At 41.5% G+C, this 25754-nt stretch overlaps 1 protein-coding gene across 15 annotated transcripts in view; it reads left to right on the top strand.

Annotated features, from left to right (window-relative positions):
* SHLD1 (shieldin complex subunit 1) overlaps positions 1-25754 on the top strand; it is a 123870-nt gene that overhangs the window by 83822 nt on the left and 14294 nt on the right. The window contains exon 3 of one of the 15 annotated variants that reach the window (XM_033185694.1): positions 23944-25215. The exons of the other annotated variants lie outside the window; for them this stretch is intronic. Coding sequence (XP_033041585.1) covers positions 23944-23960 — 17 coding nt within the window. The 3' untranslated portion in view covers positions 23961-25215. Of the gene's footprint in view, positions 1-23943; positions 25216-25754 lie in introns of those variants that run through there. 15 annotated transcript variants of the gene reach the window in all.

The raw sequence follows: 25754 nt of genomic DNA, 5'->3' as shown, positions 1-25754 counted from the left end.
GATGATGATGATGATGATTTTTTTTTTTTTTTGAGACAGAGTCTCACTCTGCCACTCAGGCTGGAGTGCAGTGGCCAGATCTTGACTCACTGCAGCCTCTGCTTCCCGGGTTCAAGCAATTCTCCTGCCTCATCCTCCCTAGTAGCAGAGATTACAGGCGCCCACCACCACACCCAGTTAATTTTTGTATTTTTAGTAGAGACAGGGTTTCACCATGTTGGCCAGGCTGGTCTCGAACTCCTGTCCTCAAGTGACCTGCCCACCTCAGCCTCCCAAACTGTTGGGATTACGGGCAAGAGCCACCGCGCCCAGCCAAAAATCTCATAATATTCTAAGAAAGTTTACACATTTGTGTTGGGCTGCATTCAAAGCCATCCTGGGCTGCATGGGCAAGCTTGCTCCACTGCCTGCATCTGTCCCCATAGGCCACCTCCAGCATATGTTCCAAATAGAGTAATGTCTCACCACCTCCTCCACTCCACCCAAACCCCAGCCACCATCTTCCACAACTCCTGCAGTCCCATGCTTGCCCTCCTTGGTCTCCTTTCCAGCAGCAGCACCAGAATGTCACTTCCACCTGCTTAAAATCTTTCAGTGCACTTAGGACATAATCAAAGCTGCTCCATCAGCTCTCTGGGTCCCACGGGATCTGGCTCCTCCCTGCCTAGCTATGACCACTCCTTCCACCTCTTCCCAGCCACACTGGCCTTCTTTCTGGCCCTCACACACAAGCTTACTCCCACCTCTAGGATTTTGCACTTGCTGGTCCCTTAGTCTGGAATGTTCTTCTACTACAGCAGGACCTGTTCCGTCACTTCTTTCAGATCTCTGCTCAGATGTGACTTCCAAGAAGGCTTCTTGCCCTCCCCATCCAACCTGGGTCTCCATTCATCTCGCTCTCTATCCCCTTCCTCTATTTTATCTTTCATTATGGCATTTATCATTGCCTGTGGTTAAATTTCTTATTTATTTGTTTATTGTCTGTTTCACCACTGGAATATAAGCTCCACAGAGCAAGCAGCTTGTCTCTCTTGTTCACTCCTGTATCTCCAGCATCTAGAATAAACCTGGCACACAGTAGGTGCTCAGGAAATTTGTGCAAAATGATGAATAATTAACTATTGTTTCTCTTCTATGATCATTGAAAAGCTATGTTTTTTGTTGTTGTTATTTGTTTGTTTGTTTTTTGAGACAAAGCTCAAAGTTCCCAACCTCAACTTTAGGAGATGAAGGTTGCATTTTTAAGGAAAAAAAATGTACCCAAGGAAAAATTTTATGACAAAATAACCAATTTTCTACAATGTGGATTGAAGTTTATGTCCTCCCAATTTTATTCAAAGATCCTAAAATTCATACTGCTTTTTCCAAATCCTAACATTTAGATTGTTTTTCAGATCTAAAGTTGTGGATGAATTCTTGTGACTTCTGTATGTACTTTGACTGCTATGGTCTCTAGAAGCTTCCTTTTCAAAACCACAGGATAGCTTAGCTAAACCATGTCCTTTCCAAACTACTTTACTGAATCCCTCCTGTTATACCCCAAAGAGAAGGTGTACTCCTTTATTAGCAGTTGGAACCTGAAAGAATCAATAATTCAAAATACGGTCAGCCTTTGTTGGCTCCTATGACTATGAAGGTATGGAACATCATTGATTAACAAGTGTCGTCAGCCGACTGCTTCTTGCACGTAAAAAATGAGCATACATATAATCGCGGCAACGTGCCTTTGCCGTGGAGTGAACAGCTGCAGAAATGGACCATTCTGTCTCATCCTGTCTTTACATATGTGGGACCCAGCATGAGGTTATTTAGAAACAGCAGAATCAGGTTGAGGCCAGTCAATACAGTAGGTAGCTGTTATTGAACGCCCACTGGGTAGCTGCAGGCTCCTAGCTGACCACGTTTCTAAGAGCTGGTTAATGGAGTCCTCATTACAGTCTTGGTTAAGCTAGCACATTTAACAGCCCGCAGTGCAAATGAAAAATACGTAGGTCTGACTAGGGAGCATTTTCCCTTCCTGTCTTTTTCCATAAAGAGAGGAAAGCGATTGCTGTGGAAGTTTCTGACATTAATAGGTATATTGGCATGTGGCTGTAAGACAACCTGAGTTAAGATGGTGATATCCTACTTAAAATAACAAGGCCAGCACGGTGGCTCATGCCTGTAAACCCAATGCTTTGGGAGGCCAAGGCGGGAGGCTGGGCTTAAGCCCAGGAGATCAAGGCTGTAGTGAGCTATGACTGTGCCATTGCGCTCCTGCCTGGGTGACAGAACAGGACCCTGTCTCTAAAAGAAAAGAGTAACAGGGTGTGCTGTGCTATGGTTACATGTATAAACCACTCCTTATTTTCCAGAGCATGGTTGTTTTTATGATCTTATCTGCTGCAAGAGACTTTAAACGATATTGATCAATATTTTCCTGGCAGTGTAAGTTTTCATTCTCAGAACTGAGTATTATGCAACTGACTACATGAGGAGTGGGCCTTGGATTTTCTGGACCACTCAGGGTGGGGAGGCGAGTACCATCAGAGAGTCCCTGGGCCCACAGGAAGGAAGGGCTGCACATGGGTGCAGGGCCACACTGAGGTACTGTATGAGTGGTGGGAGGGCAGCTGGCGTCAAGCACTGTTCTCTACCATCAGTGGGTGTGAATGTGACTGCAGGTTGTTTTTCTGTGCTGTTGAGGTTTTGCTTTTAGTTCTCTTGTTGGTCTGATCAAGCCGTTTATTATTTGCAGATGGTAACAAATATAATTAAGTTGTTTGTTGTTGAAGCTCCTGTAGGAAAAAATTATCTAGTTTTATCAACTCTGTAACCACAGCCCTCCTTTTCCCATATTGAAATAGCTACTTATATTATTATTTTTTAATGTGAGGTTCTTAGGAACATAGTTATTATAGCAGAGCTAATTGTAATGTATTTGAATACAAGGATCCAAATTGTTGAGGATTACTGACATTCTGATACCTATACAAAATTACGTACTGTCAAAAAAAAGAAAAAGATTATGCATTGTCATTGAGGCAGTTTGTATAGGATAGCAAGATCTTCTCCAGGTGGCTTTCTTTTGACGGTCCACACAGATGGCTTTCCTGGGAGTTGCCGTCACAGTCCCTTGCCTCCCCCAACATCCCCAGCTCTGAAGTCCTCCTCCTCCTTGACCTCTATCAGAGTAGTCAGTTCAGTGCCGTAGTTAAGAATATGACTCTGGTACCGGACTCACCTGGGTTTCAATCTGAGCTTCATCACTTACTAGTTTGGGATGTTGACCAAGTCACTTGGTCTCTCTGTGCCTCAGTTTTCTCATCTGTTAAATAAGATGTCTCATACAGAATCTGTATGGGTTAAATGAGTTCTGTGAAAGCCTGGGGAAGAGTGCCTGACACACATAGGTTTCACATAAGTGCTGTGGTCTGTGGCTAGTCCGTCATCGCCCCTCCCTCATATCCCCCGCTTCACCACATCACCACCTACCATCCCCCAGTCCCCTCCTTCTCCCACACCCTCCCTCTCTGCATTTGCCCCTAATGCCTTCAGTAGTCCCCACTCCCACCCCATTTCCTTGCTGCCTGACTGTATCAGCTCAAGTCCTGGTGGAGAAGAGATAAAACAGTCCAACCAGGTAAAGCGAAGAGAGCTTAATGAAGAGCTTATGTACGAAGGCGTGAGCGGGTGTGGGCACCCACAGGAAAGCACAGAGCCTGGAGCCCGCCACCATGAGAGTGTGTGCTCGCAGCAGCTGTGTGGAGGGGCTGCCTGATGGGAACTGTGGGCCTGCTGAAGGGATGCCGCCAGCCCAGGAAGGGAGCCAGGGACGTAAATAGTCCAACCTTGCCTTCCTCCCTCCTTCCACCTCCTGCCAGGCTTCCTCTTGGCTCCCAACCCGAAGCCAGAGGGCAAGGGCAGCCATCAGCGTAGTCCACCTAGTCCGCCTCCCAAGGGCAGAGCAGGGTGGAGACCGGGAGAGCGGATGTAGACCGGAGGTCAAGTGGAAGAGCTCTGCACAGTTCCCTATGGCACCCCTGGTCTGCAGCCGCCACTCAGCCTGGAGTCATGGCCGCCTGCAGTCTCGCCCGCCTGCCTTCACCCGCAGGCTCCCCATCTCTGTCCCCATACCCTCCTCCCCTGCCATTCTGCCAGTCTGCAGCCTGCTCACCAAATACACAATGACCTTTGCACCTCTTTTTGACTTTTCACGCCTCTTCCCTTTCCCAGGAGTGCCCTTCCCTCCTAGGCCTGGAGAAATGCTACAGAGTCCTAGGATCCAGCCCGAATCCCCTTGCTCTCTGCAGATTTTCCTTGCTTCCAGTTAGCTTCCCTTACGGCTGATTCGACACGTACTTCATTACAGTGCATTCTTCACCAGGGCGCACTTCATGCCGTGGTCTTGCCGGTTATTTGTGGACTGCTTCCTCTATAGACCAGAGCATTCACTCTTTGTGGGTAGAAACTACACCATTGTCATCTCTGCATCCCTTTGTGGTACCTCCAAGTAGCTGAAATAAAAACAAGTGCTGAAAAAATTAGTTGTACTGAAATGACTGATGCAAGGGTATGATGAATATCATTTACTTGGTTAAAGGTGGTGTAACCAAGTCACTCCCTGACATGCCTCCCCCCAACATACATCTAGATTTAGTCACTCTTGTCTCCTCTGGGGACACCCTTTGTGTCACTTACTAGAATTTATCTCTATAATTATTTATCCTGGGTTCTACCTCCTCTTCTAGATCTTTAACTCCATAAGGGCAGGGGCCATATCTGTGTTAGTCATCACAGAGTCTCCAGAACCTAGAACAGTGTGTAGTACATAATAGGTCTTTCATAGCTGTTTGTTGAATGAATAAATATGTTGGTCATAATACGTTATAACATATTGTAACCTTAGAGGCCTGTAGAGTGGGGACTCTAGGTGCCATGGAAGGGCCTATGACGTTCTTCCCATGCCCCTCAAACCATTTCCTACTGCTAGGAGGAGTCATTTCTTGAGGACCCCATTCCTCCATCATTAGAGCAGCCACCTTTTCCACTTGTGTGGAAGTAGGTCTTATACCAAGAAGAACAAATTTCCTTTTCCTTCTGTCACCATAGGGAATATAGTAATACTGGAGGAATTATTCTTTTTCTGCAATTATTTTGCTTCTCATTTCACTGTCCTTATTGTGTTGATCTGCAGTTTCTTAAATTGATGGTGCCAAGTAAAATATATTTGATTGTAGTTTGTACCATTTCAAATCAATTTAGTAATTTTGAAAATGTGTAATAGGCATTATCAGGTCTTAAAATTAAAAATTGGCATGATTTTATGTCATTTTATATCATTTCACTAATGTGATAGTCTAGCCAGATTCTATTATTATTATTGTTTTGAGACAGGGTCTTGCTTTGTTACCCTGACTGGAGTGCAGCGGTGCAATGTTGGCTCACTGCAGCCTCAACATCCCCAGGCTCAGGTGATTCTCCCACCTCAGCCTCCTGAGTCGCCGGGACTACAGGCATACACCACCATGCCTGGCTCATTTTTTGAATTATTTTTGTAGAGACAGGGACTCACTATGTTGCCCAAGCTGGTCTCAACTCCTGGGCTCAATCTATCTGCCCGCCTTGGCCTCCCAAAATGCTGGGATTACAGGTGTGAGCCATCATGCCTGGCCAGATTTTATTATTAATTAATGAGTTCAGGGAGTTATTTTTAAAGGTCACAAATGATGTTTAATAACAGGAAAAAGATTATCTTTTGGAAACAGAAAGTAGCAACATAGCCTACAAGCCTTAATTTATTTAAGCCGTACTACTACTCACTAATCTTTTTATTTGAGGTTTAATATTCTGACAAATATGTTCTGGAAAGGAAATTAAACTCAGAATTTGAGATAACAGAGCTCTTATGAAGCTTATATACTGGAGATATTGGAAAAAGATACTAATCTCCCTCTCCCCTCAAAAAGCAAAACAGCAATTAGTTTGGAGGGACTGTCTAAATAGGATTATCTAAAGGAAAACCTGCAAAAAATTGGGCAGATGGTCTTTATAAACCTGGAGAAGATATACTCTGTGGCCATGTTGTAACAGGTTTTTACAGATGCATTTGTTGCAAATTAATTGCCTCTTTTCGGCCTTAGTAACCTAAATTTAAGTTTGGGGGTTTGTATAGAAGCAATTAAAAGCTCAATACTGTCATGTTTTTCATTAATTTGCCAGTGAGTGCTTGGGTTTGTATGAATAATTTGATTTATTTTGAAGTTAAATGTAATTATAAGTTGTGTTTTGCTAGGCAGCTTGTCCTTTATAATAGAATTTGCCTTGAACTACAGTATAATTTATTCTACCCTTCCTGGTTAACAGCCTCTTCTTTAGGAAAAAAAAATCGACAATATCTGTGAAGATAATATTTTTAAGGTAGATGCAATAGAATGGTTTTGAGGTCTTTCCGTCTGGGTGATAAAAGATCAGATTTGGTGCAGATATGGTATAGAACCCCATCATTAGGACAAAAAGCAGGCAAAAGCAGAACTGGGCCCTCAGTTCTCAGATAAGCTGTTATACCTATTTGCAGTATCTTCAAAGATGAACATATATATATACCCTGAAACCCAGCAGTTCTACTCCCAGGTAAGTACCTCAGATGCATCCTTATGTTCATGGAGAGACATGCACTGAAATAGTCACAGTAATACTCATTATAACGGCCCTAACTAGAAACTATATACATGCCCAACATCAGATAAATAAATGGTGGTGTGTTCACATCATGGAATATTATTCATCACTGAAAATGAACAGACTGCCACTGTATGCATATAAGGTTGAGTGAAAGAAACCAGATAGCAAAGATTACATACTGCATGATTCCATTTATATAAAATATAGAAGACAAAGCAGTGTGGCCAGGCGCGGTGGCTCACGCCTGTAATCCCAGCACTTTGGGAGGCCAAGGCAGGCAGATCACCTAAGGTTGGGAGTTCTAGACCAGCCTGACCAACATGGACCAATATGACCAACCCCGTCTCTACTAAAAATACAAAATTAGTCGGGCATGGTGGCGCATGCCTATAATCCCAGCTACTCGGGAGGCTGAGGCAGGAGAATCGCTTGAACCCGGGAGGCGGAGGTTGCAGTGAGCCGAGATCGTGCCTCTGCACTCCAGCCTGGGCAACAAGAGCAAAACTCTGTCTCAAAAAAAAAAAAAAAAAAAAGGCAAAGCAATGTAGGTGTTAGAATGGTGGTAACTCTTAGAAGGTAATAGTTGGCCGGGCGCGGTGGCTCAAGCCTGTAATCCCAGCACTTTGGGAGGCCGAGACGGGCGGATCACGAGGTCAGGAGATGGAGACTATCCTGGCTAATACGGTGAAACCCCGTCTCTACTAAAAAAATACAAAAAACTAGCCGGGCGCGGTGGCGGGCGCCTGTAGTCCCAGCTACTCCGGAGGCTGAGGCAGGAGAATGGTGGGAACCCGGGAGGCAGAGCTTGCAGTGAGCTGAGATCCGGCCACTGCACTCCAGCCTGGGCGACAGAGCCAGACTCCGTCTCAAAAAAAAAAAAAAAAAGGTAATAGTTGAAAGGTGGCACAAGGAGGTCTTCTGGGGTTCTGTGCTATTCTGTTTCTTGATCTCAGTGCTGATTATGCTGGGTATACTCAGTTTGTGAAAATTGATAGAGCTTATGATTTAGTATACCATGAATAGTATATACTGTGATTTGTAACTCAGCTCCTCTTATTACCGCTTAAATTTTATTTATTGAATTTTTTAGGGACTATATTATGTATTAGGCACTTTGATGTATGCATGTTATAATTTAATAAAAAGTTAAAAAAAATCAGTTTGAAAATAAGGCATTGCAATAATTTAAGGAAGAGTTGCTCACCATCCTTCTGTGCTTCACCCCTAGGTGGGTGTTTTGTGCTGACTTATGAGAAAAAGAACACCATAGCAGTGCACACCATTTAAAATGACAGTGATCCAAGGTTAAAGGTCACACAAGTATTTAATTGTCTTTAAGCAGAACTTCACTACTTACCAAAAGAAACTGTTGAGATACTTCAGCCTAGCCATGGTCATTTTTTGAAGAACCGTAAGCATTTATCCAACTCCCCACCTCCTTTGGGGGTCAACTCGGGTTTCCTGGCTCAGTAAAGTCTTTATAGCACCTCTAGCTTCTGTTCTCTGTAAGCTCTGATTTACAGCCATCATCAAAAGTACCTAGTTTAGCAGTTAATAGCGCTCTAGGTATTGTGTTTCTTTTGAATATTCCTTGACCACAAGTTTGTTGAAGCCAACAGCCCACCTTTCACATCTCCATTCAGGGTCAAGCATTTGGCAAACATTTAATAAATACTGGACAAGTGATGGACTGTGGCCTTGAAGAAATAGGAAAATGAACAGAGGCCCTACCTGAGGCAGCAGCAAAGATTTGCTTTTAAGTGACAGTAGTTGTGTTGCTTCCCTGGAGTTGTCTCCATTCGACTTTTCACATCCCTTTGATCTCTCTCTCTCTCAGTTTTCTTGTTTACATGTTCATTGTAGAAGATTAGGAAATGTGAAAAAAGCACAAAGAAGAAAAAGATAAACACTCATAATCCTTCTACAGAAGGAAGGTCTTACTATTTTTTTTTTTTTCTTCTTTGGCTTTTCCTGTAATACACGTGCTTTCATGCTCTCTGCCCCCTGTTCCCCACCCTTTCTTTTCATTTCTTTCTTGGAGACAGAGCCTTGCTCTTTTGCCCAGGCTGGAATGCAGTGGAGCTATCTTGGCAACCTCCGCCTGCCTGGTTCAAGTGATCCTCCCACCTCAGCTTCCCAAGTAGTTGGGATTACAAACGTGCACCACCACGCCAAGCAAATTTTTGTATTTTCAATAGAGACAGGGTTTCACCATATTGGCCAGGCTGGTCTCAAACTCCTGGCCTCAAGTGATCTGCCCGCCTTGGCTTCCCAAAGTGCAAGGATTACAGGCACGAGCCTCCGTGCCAGGCCTTTCTTCATTTCTTGAGAACAATGGAAGTGAATCCAGGAGACAAACTTCTCCACATTGTTAAAAGCTCTTCGGGCAGAGTGGAACTGCACATGTTGCCACCTTGGTTTTCTTTATTCCAAATACAAAGGATTTTGGATAACTTGGGTTAAGATCGGGGCTTTTATGTCTTGCAGAAAAATAGTATGCCATAATTTGTAACTCAGCTCCTCTTATTCACCACTTAAATTTTATTTATTTAATTTTCTTTTTTAGAGACAGGATCTTGCTCTGTCGCACAGGTTGGTCTCAAACTCCTGGGCTCAAGTGATCCACCTGCCTCAGTCTCCTGAATAGCTGGGACTATAGACATGTGTCATCACACCCAGCTACTGCTTAAATTTTTAAGATTAGTTTGGCTGGTATATACATTATGCTCCAAATCACGAAAAGTAGTATTCTTCTGGGGTAAAACCATGCAGTTTACTCACATAATCTTCCTCAGTCTCATCATGAAAGCAGGGATCGTACAAACCTGCTCACCCTGCATGTGTACCCCTGAACTTAAAAGTTGGAAATCAAAATAATAAATCAATAAATAAATAGTGGGGAAAGAAGCAGGTATCCAACATATTTTAGACCTAAAAATCCCATTAATCCTAGTCCTCTCCTGAGATTATAACAGATTTGCTTTTCCAGGTAGAGGGTGTCTGAGCAGTTGTGCAAGGCTGTGCTGTTGCTTACGTTTCTGGAACCATGCGGTGACTGGCCAGTGTTGCATGGCTGACGTGTCCTCTGCTCCTGGTGCATACACCATACAGTGCTAGTACTCTTGTTCTTTCCTCCTAAAAATAGACTCCTGAAACAGTCCTAAAATAGACTCCTTGGCTTCTCTCCTTTTTGACTTTTTTTCCTCTAGACTCCTCTGAGCTTGTCCCCAGTTTTGCTTTAGACTCCTGAAATATTTTTTAATACCTTAACTTGTATTTGAGGTTGAGGAGTACACGTGCAGGTTTGTTACATAGGTAAACTCATGACTCAGGGGTTTGGTGTGCAGATTATTTCAGACTTTCGAAATATTGAAGTAATACTCATTTAGATGAGGTTGTTCATTGGTAAGAAAAAAAATCACTCCTGCAACCCCGACAGACTGTTTCTCCTGACCTTTAAAAGATCTTAATGGGTACATTGTTTTGTTTGTTCTGCTCTGCTCTTGTTGAGGGCAATGTGACATTTGCATTATCTCTCTAGGCCTCTGTTTAATTATGTTGCTATAAATTACTGTCTGTCCTGAACAGAGTCTATCTAACTTAGTGACCTGCTGCCTGTAGGAAGAGGGAGACAGAGAGAGACAGAGACAGGGAGAAACAGAGAGAGAGAGAGGCAGAGAGAGAGACAGAGACAGGGAGAAACAGAGAGGGAGAGACAGAGAGACAGAGACAGGAAGAAATAGAGAAAGACAGAGAGAATAGTTGTCTAGAAAAGAGAAAAGAAATATAATTTGGATTCATGTCTAGACAGAGATAGGGAGAAAAAGAGAGAGAAAGAGAGAGGGGACAGGCAGGGGGTGAAATAGTTGTCCAGAAAAGAGAAAAGAAACATAATTTACATTCACATCTTTGTCATTTCCGTTTCGTCTAATGCTTGGCCTACATTCAGTTACCTAAAGTGGTCCTATAACCCTCTCTTCTGGAACCCCATTCATCTCAGATAATACTTCTGTCATTGGCACTGAGGAGACGAAACTTCAAGTGGTATTTACATTTAATTCCCTTCAGCTTTGTGACCCTTAGGATCCAGATATCTGCCTAGTTTGTAAATGTGATATTTATGTTCTGCTGATTGTCAGTGAACAGTTCTCAATTTTGGGGAAAGCAGATTGGGAGCTACCATTCCTGTCTGAGCCTTCTCCTGGAGGCCAGGAGGGTGTCAGGACGCAGCAGGAAACAGAGCTCCCTGCCTCCAGGAGAAAGGTTTACGGAAGAGGCTTCCTGCCTCCGGGAGTGGGTTCTCCTAGCCTGTGAGTCCTTCTCTTCTAGTATAACTTTTCCAAGTTAATTTTTTCAATAGAGAAATTAGCATGTGTGACTTTTATGCTGAGGAACTTAGGAAAGAGATTATTTGTATAATAATATAGGCAAAAAATGTTACAAACTCATCCAGCTGGGTTGCATTCTAATTTGACGAATGAGCTGAGTCAAGTAGCATTCATTTTTTGTTTTTTTAATTAAAAGTACTCTGTCCTCAATGTGAAAAAGCAATCTTCAGAGTATAGATGTTGGAGAAGAGTAATGGTAATGAAAACAGTAGTTAGTATTACTCAAGCTTAGTAGCACTTTGCCTGCGTTGCTTCATCCCATCCTCTTATAGTTCTGTGGGCTAGATACTGTTGTGCAAAGGTCTTTGATAAAGATCTGTTCAATATTTTTCACCCTGTGTCTTAGTCTATTTGGGCTGCTATTACAAAATACTGTAGATGATGTGGCTTATAAGCAATAGAATATTATTTCTTACAGTTCTAGAGGCTGGAAAATCCAAGATCAAGGTGCTAACAGATTCAGCATCTGGTGAAGACCACTTCCTGGTTCACAGAGGGCACCTTCTAGTTGTGCCTTTACATGGTGGAAGGGGCAGGGTGGCTTTCTGGGGTCTCCTTTATGAGTTCCATTCATGAGGGCTCCTCCTTCATGACCTAATCATCTCCCAATGGCCCTACCTCTTAATACCATCACCTTGGTGGTTAGGATTTCAACACATGAATGGGGGGAACACATTCAGATGATAGCAGGCCACCCTTCTCAAACTTATTAGAAAATGGAATCCCTTTTTTTCACGGAACCCCCACAACCATCTCTGAGGACATAGGTGGTATTCTGCAGACACAGTTTGGGAAATAAGAGAAGTCTAGCTCGACACTGCTGGCTAGGGGTTGAGGTGGGAACAGACACATTTGCCTCCCCTTTGTACTATCTAGCTTTCTAGATTCTTCCCACTAGTTGTGTTGATGGTGATTTGGGATTGTTCTTTCACATTCAAAGCTAGGGCTATACACTAATTCATTCATTCTCAATCACTTAAAAAATACCTACCATCACACTGGGCCAGGAGACCATAGCTGGAACAGGGTCCCTGCCTCTGGGAAGTCCCAGTGCCATAAGAAACCAGACAAGCACAGATATTCAGTGGGAGGCAAGACCTGCCAAGCACCATCTACTGAGCACTGCAGGAGCTGGGGTGGGGGCTGGCCAGCTCTACCTGGGGAACTGGGGAAGGCTTCCTAGGGGAGGGAATGGGCACAGCGTCCCCAGGGAACAGTGGAGTCCTCCAGGTGAAGAAAACAGGGAAACGGAGAGTTGAGAATGTGTTTGGCAGCATGTGAGTGCCAGGGCTTTCAGCAGGGGGGCTGGTGGAGGAGCACAGATGGCCTTTAAAGTCAACTCTGAGTCACTCTCTGAAATTACAGAAATTCAAAGAGAAGGATCTGGAAATCCTCCAACAAGTTATTTGATCTTCTGGTCTCTCAATAACCATTTGGTATCTAGCTGATAAATGGAAATTCTCTGCAAAATTGTGTCATACAGGAAAAGTTGCAGAAAAATTGTTAGAGAAAGAAAATCATTCTCCTGTCTTCACCTGTAAACCACAGAGCTCACATTTTCCTAAGTGGCTTTATGCTACCAAGTTGCCCCTGGATTCTCCATTCATGCCTCATCTGCTAAAATGATCAGAGGTTAAATAAAACTTCCAAAGCAGGGCCAGGAGTTATTCAGCTTCTCTATGTAACAGTAGTTGAGATAGAAACTATTTTCTGTCTTTTTTTTTCTCGTTGCCTTGACAACCTTTTTTTTTTTTTTTTTTTAATCTTTTGATTTTTCTCAACAACATGAGCTGCTTCCTTTGGTTGAACCGAGATGTGTGTATGGATTTATGTCTTATTCAGAGAGTCTCTAGTGTAAATGTTTATGAGATACCGATTTTTTATTTTTCAGCATCTTCAGTGTTGAGCAGAGTAGATAATTGCACAAAACTGTTAGCCTGCCTGATTAACCAAACCAAGACAAATCAGCAGTGATTTTCCATGTCTGATGTCAAATACTGTAAAAAATGATTCCAATTCATTTTTACAAAATATTATGGAATATTTTAATATTTGGCTTTTTAATGTCCCTGACAAGGTCTGTGTGAAAGTTGTTTCCATATACCAGAAGTGCACGTCCTCCCTCCTGCACTTCCCCTTGCTCCCATGGCTCTAGCCACAGTGGTCTCTCACCCTTGCAAAGCTGTTGCCATCTCATGGCCTTTGCCATTTCCTCTGCCTGGAACCTGCCTGCCCCAGATATTCGCATTGCCTGCTCCCTCCTTGCATTTATGTCTCTGATTCAATGCTACCTTCTCCTCCTGGACCTTCCTATCTAAAACACCATCCTCACTTGTCACTGGCCAGTCAGGATGTGGGAGGATCCCTCTCTGGAAAAACAGTTCAGTTATCCTATATGAAACTCCCCAGACCATAAGCCCTACCCATAGCAAGAGCTTCCGATGAGCATTTTAATGCCTCACCCTTAGATCTGAACTCACAGCCAAAAATCACCAGCTATTTGAGGAAATCCTCTATTAAAAAATATAAAGACCAAGACTAATAAATAAAGAACTTGAAAGAAACAGGGACAAGGATGGAATTGGAGAAATCTGCAAAAATAAAAAAATTTAAAAAAATGAAACAAACAAACAAAAAAATGGAAAATGGGGCAATGGGGCAGAGGAAAGCATCCTAGAAATCATACAAGAAATGTAGGAGTGGAACTGAGTGGGGCCCAAGTCAGCGGCTATGGAGCAGGCCTGGAGGGCAGCCAGGCCAACTGGAGCAATAGGACAAGATTCTCAGGGGGACATTACCGGGAGGGCTGGGGTCCTGAGGAACTATCCCAACAGGCTGACATGCGGAAATTTGTATTGAGAGGCTATTGGAGGATATGGGTAAAATTAGGATATAGTTGACTTTTGAACACCACAGGGGTTAGGAGTATTGGCCTCCCCTCCACCCACCACCTGCAATAATTTTTGACTCCTCAAAACCTTTTTTTTTCTTTAACTTTTATTGTAAGCTCAGGGTTACATGTGCAGGATGTACAAGTTTGTTACATAGGTAAACGTGTGTCATGGCGGTTTGCTGCACAGGTCATCCCATCACCCAGGTATTAAGCCCAGCATCCATTAGCTGTTCTTCCTGATGTTCTCCCTCCCCCAACCCACCCCCTACCTCCGACAGGCCCGGCTGTGTGTTGTTCCCCTCCATGTGCCCATGTGTTCTCATCATTCAGCTCCCACTTGTAAGTGAGAACATGCGGTGTTTGGTTTTCTGTTCCTGCGTTAGTTCGCTGAGGATAATGGCTTCCAATTCTATCCATGTCCCTGCAAAGGACATGATCTCATTCTTTTTTATGGCTGTATAGACTCCCCAAAACCTTAACTACTAATAGCCTACTCTTTACCAGAAGCCTTACAGCTAATATGACAGTGGATTAACAACATAAATAGAGTAGTATCTACATATATTTTACACATTCATGACATACCTAATTTAATTTTTTCGATATTTTTAGGCTACGCAGTTTGTCTGCAAGTTTTTTCAAATTGTTGCAAATCTCCAAAACATTTTTCAATATATTTATTGAAAAGAATTCTCATATAAGTGGACCTGCACAGTTCAAACCCACATTGTTCAAGGATCAGCTGTAGTTACAAAACAAAGCAGGCAAAGGTTGAAAAGAAATACCTATTTACCACAGAAACAATAACATCGTACAATAAATGAAGCATAGTACATTTAGTAGTGATCAATCTTTGTATCGTTATAGTAGTATAAACACTGAATATTGCTCGAATGAAAATTGGATATGAGCATATTTAGAGAATGGGACAAGGGAAGCACCTGTGTATCTGTGCGTATATGAGTTTGTGTGCATGTGTGTGCCTGAGACTTAAATTCTTACCTGTTGTAATAGGATGTCAACACATAATGTCTAAAGCTGATACATTATCATATATGAGCATATTAACTAGACATATAAAGATTTTAAAAGCCAAAAGGAATAGTAAGTTGGAGTGGTAGATTCTGGGGAATGGAAAGGAGAATGGGAGGAATAGAAAACTATTCTTTTTTCACTGTAAGACTTTTAGTCTCATCTGACTTTTAAAAGCTGTGAGTATATATTATGTAGATAAAAATAAAAATTAGTTATGAATTAAAGATAAATTTTGGCAGGGTGCAGTGGCTCATGCCTATAATCCCAACACTTTGGGAGGCCAAGGCAGGCGGATCACCTGAGGTCAGGAGTTCAAGACCAGCCTGGCCAACATGGCAAAACCCCATCTCTACTAAAAATACAAAAATTAGCTGGACGTGGTGGCGGGGTCCTATAATCCCAGCTACTTGGGAGGCTGAGGCAGGAGAATTGCTCGAACCTGTGAGGTAGAGGTTGCAGTGAGACAGAGCTTGCAGTGAGCCGAGATGGTGCCACCGCACTCCAGCCTGGGCAACAGAGCGAGACTCCATCTCAATAAATAAATAAGATAAATTTTAAGGAGCCCTGCTTCTGTGTACATGTCACTGATAGTTTGATGTACATTTGATTAATATTAAATTTTGTCCAGCGTGTGGCTGACGTCCTTGTCAGGCTCATTTGTTTAACTAAATCCGTTTTAACTTGCTCCTGGAGTAATTAACTCAGACTCACCTTGTTGGAAGTCATGCTGAAGATATTTATCATTTCCTCCTACACCATGGAGATAGATTGGACTGTGGCTCATGCTTGTTGAGGTTGTATGCTTATTAAAAATGGAGTAGATGCATGTGATATTAAATTGAGCTTTTTAATTTCTTTAGATTTAATGACGTACCTTTGTCACGTACTTAATCTTCAGCAAATATTTACCCTTCCGAAACTGGCAGATTTGCATTTTATAACTTGTCATGTCAAATGAAACATTTTCTCTTTTCTTTGCCCCTAGAAGGATCTCTGCTGAAAATTACAGTCTTTTAAAAAATAGCTGTCACATTCTCCTTTGTGGGGAACATTCAACATTTCTTTTTTTTGAGACAGAGTCTTGCTCTATCGCCCAGGCTGGAGTACAATGGCCGGATCTCAGCTCACTGCAAGCTCCATCTCCCGGGTTTACGTCATTCTCCTGTCTCAGACTCCCGAGTAGCTGGGACTACAGGCGCCCACCACCTCACCCGGCTAGTTTTTTTTTTTTTTTTTTTTTGTATTTTTTAATAGAGACAGGATTTCACCGGGTTAGCCAGGATGGTCTCGATCTCCTGACCTCGTGATCCGCCCAACTCGGCCTCCCAAAGTGCTGGGATTACAGGCTTGAGCCACCGCGCCGGGCCACATACAACATTTCTATCCTGTGATTGAAACTGACCCTTCTCACTCCTCTCCAGCTTTAGCCTATACATATTGATATATTTATTTTTGATACAGTTTAGTGTTTTTATTCTGATATCTGGGTCATAGAGAGATGAATGGGTAAATGGAGAAATGGATGAATGGATAAATTAGATAGATGAGAGAGAGAAAGAGAAAGAGAGAGAGAGAGATAGAAAAGCAGACCAAAGTATACCACAGATTTGTGGAAGCACAGGTTCAGATAACACAGAATACACTACAAGCTTTAGTCTCAAGCTCTCTAGACTATAAAAGCTTATAGAATGGTCAGCTTTCCAAAGCAGAGGCTAAATAACTGTCATTCTATTGCATCCAACATAGCTTCCCAAACTTTGTTGATGTAGGATTAGTAAGATGTTCCATTAAAAGGTTCTAGTAAGATGTCCTAAAATAGCTTCAGGATACTTTTAAGTATTCTTTTCATTTGTGCCATGGAACTAACGTGAGGAGCTGGGAGTTGGAGGTGGTTATCGAAGCCTGGGAATGGATGTCTCCAGTCACTGTTTGGTGGAAGAACCTTTTTCAGGTTGCCCCTGCACCCCCATAATACTGAGAACACTTTCTAGACCAGAATAAAATGCTCAAGTAAATTAATGACATCTGTTTGCACTTTGAATGAGAAACTGTGAGACTTTTAATTCCTAGAGGTGATAGCAGGATAATTGAGTACAGTAAATTAGAAGATGCTATTTATGAGCAAAAGTATGCATGACTAGAGACTTCATCCCCATGAGCTTGCCTGTTCACCATATTGTTATTTTCTTACATGCTTTATTAGTCTTTGGAGCCATACTTCTTGAGTTTGAATCCTGGTTCTGCCACTTAACTAGCTAGCTACATGCCTTTAAACAAGTTTCTTAATCTCTGTGCCTCAGTTTCATAATTTGTGAATCTATCGATTAGTCCACTCAATACCTATTCCAATCCCCTTTTAGCTTGACTTTTTTTTTTTTTTTTTAAATCTTACAGAGAGTAGAAATTTTCCATTTCCAGAATCCATTGAAGCTAGTGTTCAGGGTTTGTTAACCAAATGCATTTCCATAAACCTTTGAATTCAGACCTAGATTGTGTGGAATGAGAGATGGGACATAGGACCTTCATTTTTTGCTGGTATGGATAGTGGCAGAGGCAGCATGGTTCTGGAACTAGTCACTGTAGTGATAGTGTCCTGATTTAACAGTCAGCTTTTTTATTGGGAAGCTTCCAGATTGTTAGTTTGGAGCAACATCTGAACCAGCAGCTTTCTAATTCTTTAGGTTTTTAATAGTGATCAAGGCAACAGCACCTTTTGCCATTCAGTTCTACTGAGTGGTTTGAGGAGTGATTCCTCTTTTGTTTTTCCCCTGAGTTGGAGTGTCACTCTGTTGCCCAGGCTGCGATCTCAGCTCACTGCAACCTCCGCCTCCCAAGTTCAAGTAATTCTCCTGCCTCAGCCTCTTGAGTGGCTAGGACTACAGGCGCACGCCACCATGCCTGGCTAATTTTTGTATTTTTAGTAGAGATGGCGGTTTCACCATATTGGTCAGGGTGGTCTGAAACTCCTAACCTCAGGCAAGCTGCCCGCCTAGGCCTCCCAAAGTGCTGAGATTACAGATGTGAGCCACCGCGCCCAGCCTGAGGAGTAATTCCTAAAAGCTAGGCCTAAAGTCCGTTTCTTAGCCCTCCTAACAATGATGTCAACTGTATGTTTCCTAATATGTCTTTTTGCTTGAAGCAGCCAAAGTGATTTATGTTGTTTGTAACTAAAAACCCAGAAGAATCAATGTACCTAATAGGGTTTTTGTGAGATGTAATAAGGTAAGGCATTTAAAGTGCTTAGAACATTATTGGGATTGCTATTTTTTTTTTTTTTTTAATATTCTTAGGGATTGTTCTGGCTTTAGTCAATGGAACACCTACAACCATAAATAAAAAATATTTATTAGTTTGTTCATTCATTCATTCATTCATTTATCCATTAACTGAAACAAATATTTACTGAATGTCTATTCAAGTCATGTTTCAGTGGCCTTAGGATAGTGGTTACCAACCTAGCTGAACTTGAGAACCATCTAGAAATCCTTTTGAAAAAGCTTAATTTCTATGCCACATACATAACTTATTGAAAACAGGGAATGTGTGTGTGTGTGTGTGTGTGCACGTGCATATGCATACATAAATATATTTTTAATTGGAATACAATTTATGTATAGTAAAGTACATAAATCTTATGTGTTACAGTTTGGTGAATTTTCATATATGTGAGTGTATACCCACATAACCGCTGCCTAGATCAAGATATAGAAAAACAGAAATTTGCATGAAAGATTTATTGTGTGCCTGGGTGTTTTTGGGGCCCCATTAGGAGCTAAAGTTTCAAATGTATTTGAGTTTTTGCCACTTAGACGTCAAAAAAATTTAGTCATCCAGAAAGACCAGTGTAATTAGGTTATTTTTCTGTTTCTTTTTCTTCTTCATAGCATCCTTCAAATTTGTATTCCTTTTTAGGTTTATGCATTTATATGTGAAATGAAATTTAAGGAGAACCTTAGATAACAGAAAATTCTAAAATGTTAATAAGGCAGTAAATGTTATCAGTAATAACTCCATGACTCATAATTTCTGCCTCTGTTTATCTTATGATTGGCATAATTTATTGACTAAAAGAACATTTAACTGCTTTAAGCTTAAACAGCTTCTTTCTCATGATCTCTTCAAAGAGTGAATATCATGAAAGAGTAGAAATAATTATTTTCCCTTTTTTCCAAAAGAGAGAGACATCTTCGTTTGTGGGCCAATGGCTACACACTCAGTATTGCAGTGCAGAGGCTATTAGAGCAGCACGCATGAGCTGAGTTAGGAAGATAAAGTTACTTAAAAAGCAAATGGAAATAGTTGACTGGAGAAAGAGAACATTGTCTACAAAACATTAATAGCCTTTACAATTTTTATAAAACCAACCTAGAACAACTTTGAAGTTGAATGATTTTGCATAATTAGCTTATTATGGAATGAAACTTTCAGAAACAAAATGTAGAATGGAGATGAACTGTACTTTTTTTGTTTTTTGAGACGGAGTCTCGCTCTGTAGCCCAGGCTGAAGTGCAGTGGCACCATCTCGGCTCACTGCAAGCTCCACCTCCCGGGTTCACGCCATTCTCCTCCCTCAGCCTCCCGAGTAGCTGGGACTACAGGTGCCCGCCACCATGCCTGGCTTATTTTTTGTATTTTTAGTAGAGATGGGGTTTCACCGTGTTAACCAGAATGATCTCAATTTCCTGACCTCGTGATCCGCCCTCCTCGGCCTCCCAAAGTGCTGGGATTACAGGCGTGAGCCACCATGCCTGACCGAGGTGAACTGTACTTTTAAGATGATCACATGTCATTTGAGATCAAAGTCTAGCATTGGAATACTGTTTCAAGGACAGCTAGACTACCTTGGTGAATTAAACAGACGTGTCACCAAAGGAATAGAAAACCTTGACATTTTATGTAGCTCCTTCCTCTACCTTCAGATAAAATTACTGTACATCAGCCTAAGTGCTATGAATATTGTCTATTTCAAGCACTTTTAGAAAATGAGCTTTGGATATAAGGGCAATCTGGCTATGACATTTATTATTTTGGTTGATCTGGCCAGACTCATGTCTTAACTCCCTCACCATTCCCTGCACTGCATGTCCCCAAGTTGGTAATTATTTTCTTGGAACTTTGAAGGTCTTGTTTCATTGCCTTCTTGCTTACAGAACATTGTGACTAATAAATTTGAGGGTTTGTGCTTTATCAGTTCGGAGAAATTCCCACCCATTAACTCATTGTCTCATTGTACATTGCCTTTCCTTTGTTCTCTCTGTTAGCTCTTTCTGAAATTCCAATTGCATGCATGTTGGACCATCTCACTTTGACTTCCATATCTCTTATTTTTTTTCTCCATCTCTCTCTCTATGCTAAATTATAAGTAATATCTTCAACTCTGATTTCATGTTCTAATTATCTTTCCATTGGACTCTAGTCTTGTTTTACCTATTTGCTGAGGTATAAATGCCTATTACGGTAATTTTTCTTTTTCTGTAATTTAACATTTTTTCATTGTGCTTTTTGTTTGTGTTTCTCATTTACCTGTTCATTTCTTGTAGTCTCTTGTTCCTTACTCAAACTTTCAACTTCCTGTTTTATTTCTTTAACATATTAAGCATATTTGCCTTATATCCTGATTGCGTTAACGCCAATATCTGAAGCCTCTGTGGGTCTTGTTTGCTAGTTCTTTTTGCTTACTCCCACTCAGTAAAGGTAGATTTTTTTTTTCCCCTGTGCATTTTGAGCTCATGTTCAATGGAACCCTGTGTGGAGGGTTTCTTTTGTTGTTTGGTTGAAAGTACATCCCTCTAAGGTTTACACTTGCTTTCACTAGACATATGAGGGCATGTCAGTCTGGAACCATATTAAAATAAATAACCTGGCTTGGAGGTTTATAGACCATAAAAATAGTTCCAATTTGAGCACAAACACATGTGAGTTCCGGCTCATGATAAATTGTCTTTTTCTTTTTTTCCTTTTCTTTTATCAGGTTAAATCTTGGGGCAGATGTTTCTTTTTTTCTCTCTCTCTACCCAGAGCCAAGGCCAAGACAAGTTTTTGTTTGTTTTGTTTTACTATAACCTTTCACAAAGCGTTTTTTTTTTTTTTTTTTTTCTGGTTCACTTTTTCTCTGGGGATGTAACTTCAGGGCTCTCAGCTTTATGCGGTGTTTTCTTGTTAAGCACCCCCACCATGCCATGGCCCTAGGCTTTGTGTCCTGAGCCCTGTGTGGACACTGAAGCTGACGTGCTGGGTCTAGACACCAGCTCAGGGTTTGCTGACCTCTCAGAACTTCTATTTTCATTTTGCTTTTGGTCTCTATGGGCTTTCCTTGCTTTGTTACCAGCTCAGTCATGCATTTTAAAAGATTTTTCAAAAATATTTTATCCAGCATTTTTAGATGTTTGGTAACAGGAAGGATTTTCAGAAGATCTTGTCCACATATTATTTTGCCAAAAATAAGTAACTATTTCCGTGACCACACTAGAGGTATCCTCACGAAGGTGGAAATTCAGTTCCTGTGTGCCTCACTTCTAGCCCTTAATAACTCATGTTAGAAAATCTCCCAACACAAGTGCATCCCAAACCCGTGTTTCTCTGTCACTTAGCCTCAGTTTTCACTTCTCTTCTGTCTATATTCCTTTTCTGCATAAGTTGTATTATGCAAATTTTAAATTTTGTGGCTTTTTTCCAGTTTCTGTGAGTTTTCTGTGTTCTCCAGTGTTATGTGCTTCAGGAGAGAAGGCTCAAAGCTTTGCTCTCCTTAAACTCAAGTGTAAATGGGAGGGATGGGTGTTGAGAATGGTCTCCTATAACTGATTTCATTGTGTTTCCTTCTCGTCTTGCCTGTTTGATTCAGCACTGCGATTCTGACTCAACCAGCAGTCATTCTGTGAACCCTAGATCTTCTCCGCCTATTTTCACAGTCTTTTGTTTTATATTTAATGCTGCCTGTTTCTCCTTCTTCAGTGTATTTACTAACTCAAATTTTTCCTGAAGCTCTTTGCTTGATTTATAGCTGTTATCAACTTACAAAAACCACTACCACCATCAGGCTCTCTGGAGGTTGAGTCATTTCAGTCCCGCCCACATCCTGGTGCTGGTCCCCCTTGGAGGGATGTGTTTGGGGATGGCTGGAGGGCTCCACCAGCCTGGGCTTCTGTGTTTGACACTCCCACACACTGAGGCACCTGCTGTTTCTGCCCACACTAGGATCATGTTTACTTTGCAGAGGGTGCACCAGGGACCTCTGTATAGTCATAGTCCTCCTGCTTTGAGATGGGTAATATTCACTATGATTCATCCCTTCAGCTCTAATGCCAGGATGGGGCAGTAGCTATTGGTAAGGTTGATGTTCCTTCCAGTTGCAAATAAATGCTTGTTTGTCTGGAGTTTCCTTTTAATACAATGTCTATCACTGTGTAGTAGACATATATATATATATTTGAGATGGAATCTTACTCTGTCACCCAAGCTGAAGTGTAGTGGTGCGATCTCAGCTCACTGCAACCTCCGCCTCCTGGGTTCAAACGATTCTCATGCCTCAGCCTCCCAAGTAGCTGGGACTACAGGTGCCCACCACCATGCCTGGCTAATTTGTTTTGTATTTTTAGTAGAGATGGGGTTTCACCATGTTGGCCAGGCTGGTCTCGAACTCCTGACCTCAGGAGATCCGCCTGCCTCGGCCTCCCAAAGTGGTGAGCTTCAGGCATGAGCTGCCGCGCCCGGCCAGACATATATTAATAGAAGCATTCACTATTCACTTTGAAAAATCCCAGATGTTAAAGAACAAGTACTTTAATACTCTAACAACTCTGCCGTGAGTACTATTCTTGTTACTAAGGTAATAAAGTATCTTTTATTTATTGAGCACTTACTATGTGCTGGGCTTTATGCTAATAAATCATTTAATCCTTACAAGAGTCCTATGAGGTAGGAGCTGTTATTATCCCCATCTTATAGATGAGGACATGGAGATTCAGAGATGTAAAGTAACTAGCCCAGGATCACATAGCCAGTAAAGGGCTTGCTAGGACTCAAACTCAAGGCTTCTTCCCAAGTCCATGCTCACAGACATCTCTTAGGACAAAACCAGATTTCTGATCTATGGCAATGAATTTTTGCAAAGGCTAGAACTTAAACCTACCTTACAAGGTAACATATTTGAAAGTAAAACTGTGTTGCCTGCATTGCACAGAACTGATGTTAGAATACCTTTGCCAGAACTGCTTTGAGAACCAGCATGTGTAATATAAGAAAATCAATTTTATTTGTAGATAAACCTTGCTTTTCACCCCAGGCTGTGTTATCCTGCTTGATCACCTACCTTATTTACAGATTTCACTCCTCATGCCTCTTGACAGTTTCTAAAAAGAAAATTCTGTCCCCTGAGGATGGAGATTTGTCACCAATGAGGACATTCAGAAGAAGCTTCCAGAGGGAGTGAAGATGATTCCTAAGGGGCTCCAACAGGTGCTGAGCGAAGTCATTTTACAAATAAGAGTTCAGCCCTTGGGGTGATCACTTTAAAGGGGAAGCGCTCAGCTGTATCAGTACAATTCTAGTGTGTTTGTTTACAATCCGTTCTCTGACTTCATAGATATACTTAACGTCGACTTGATATGGAGTGAAATCTGTTTACAAAAATCCACATCTAACAAAAATTCTATGGCATATAGAAAAGCGCCAGACTTTCCTCATCTGTTACAGATGTTGCCTTCTCTGGGAAAGGCTTATTGCAAATGTCAACACTGAAACTGGCTCTGTTTTGATAGGAATCTTGTTCTGTTTCTCTTTAAATCTTAAAACTACCAAATACTGACTTGTTGATTTGGACAGATTGTGGGAGGCCCCACAGCCTCCTCTTGAAGGAAAAAGGATCAGGTTTCTGCTTCCCCAGGAAAGGGGGAATTATCTCTCTGCTGAATATGCATCAAGCAACACTGTGGTGTCATTTTTAAAGTGCTTATATTTATCTTACAGGTACGGTTGACGTTTGAAGCATCATCTTAATTAGCTGCTCACATTTAATGTAACTGGGCCGCAGTAAACAGTCATAATCAAAATAGCGATGTTGCCGTAGCAACCAAGATCCAACTCAATTTCTTTTCCTCTCTGGTCACAAGTGCTGCTCACCATCTAGGCAAGGACATGAAACAAATCTGCTGAAACCTCCTGTGTGAAATGAAAGTTAAAAACTGCTGGGGAAAAAACATTCTTGAATGATTGTTTTAAGTGTTTCAGTGACGCTCCTGGCTCCAAATGGCTCCTGAAGGAAATTGTCTCCCCGGTTCTCTTGTCTGACAGCTTTGCCTCCTGAGAGCTGTTCCCCACACGTGGACGGGATCAGGGGAATCATAGCTTTATTCCAGATCAAACTGCAAGGTCCAGGAAGTGGGAGAGTTGACCCAGATAATCCCCCCGGCTTTTCTAGCTATAAAGTGATCCTTTAACTTAGTTATTCCTAAACAAAATACAAAACCACGCTGTTTTAAAACAAGCCTCAGGGTAAGCCTCAATTTCATGGAAAAGAAGACAGAGGATTACTAATCATTTTTATGCCGTAAGCCAATAGTTCCTAAATTTTTACTATCTGAATCCTTTAGGGAAGCCCTCAAACTCCCCTGCTTGGCCCATCATCACTAGCACGGGTTCTAATGATGTCTAATGATAGCCATATGAAGATCACGTTAGGGTTTTGTTGTTGTTGTTGTTGTTAATTATTGCATATCTTAGTATGAAGATCATATTAATGAAGAAAATTAATGAGCAGATAAACCTTTTCTGTGTTTTAATTGCCAACCCCTTCACCCAGTGATTCTGGAGACTTAGTCTTGTTCTCAATTTTCTTATCTGGAAAATAAGACACAGTAGAGCCGGATATTTTCCGTGCTCTTGGATCCAGCTTGGTACATGACTTCTTTATTAAATAGAATAGAAAAACAGTATCACCTTTTGGTAATGATAAGCCAACGCCGTGAGGGTTGTTTTGCTTGAGAAAACAAAACAAACCCTGTGGCTTCTCAGGAGGTCCTTGTTCCACCCTCACATTCTTTTTATCGCTTTCCATGTAGGAGATGGGAATAATCCAATTGTGACATTAATCAAAGAGAAATCAGACAAAAATGTTTTCTTTGTAATTCATTGGGTATGTCATTAAAAAGACAGAAATAATCTCATTGTGAGATTAATCAAAGAGAAATCAGACAAAAATGTTTTCTTTGTAATTCGTTTTGTATGCCATTAAAAAAGAAATGTTTTTTATAAAAACTTATTTAAAGTTTTTATAAAAAAGAAAAATGTTTTATTTGTAATTCGTTTTGTATGCCATTAAAAAGAGATAGTGAAAAGACAAAGTAGAAAAATGGTCAAGAATATGAATAGGCAGTTCACAGAAAAGGAAACGCAAGTGGCCCCTAACTGTATGAAAAGCATCCCCACCATACGAGTTGCCAGGGAAATGCAAACCCAAATTGGAGATACAACTTTAATGTCTGACAATATCAGAATTTGGCAAAGATGTGGAGAAACAGGAAAACCCAAACACTGCTGGTAGGGGTGTGATTGTTATTGTACAACCACTTTGGAGAGCAATTTGGCAGGATCTAGTCAAGTTGAAAATGCCCATTCCCTTCGATTCCATAATTCTACTTTTGGATGTATTTCCAGAGAAAGTCTCCTTCTGATACATATGCACAAGGTGGTATGTATCAGGAGGCTCACTGAGGCCTTATTTGTGATAGTGAAAAATTAAATACAGCCTACCTATCTATCAGGAAGAGAATGGATGAAAA

Source organism: Trachypithecus francoisi, unplaced genomic scaffold (assembly GCF_009764315.1).
Source record: "Trachypithecus francoisi isolate TF-2019V2 unplaced genomic scaffold, Tfra_2.0 Lachesis_group21, whole genome shotgun sequence".
In the NCBI taxonomy this organism is placed as follows: Eukaryota; Metazoa; Chordata; class Mammalia; order Primates; family Cercopithecidae; genus Trachypithecus; species Trachypithecus francoisi.
The sequence above is the reverse complement of the archived record's forward strand: the minus strand, read 5'-3'. Positions and strand labels throughout refer to the sequence as shown.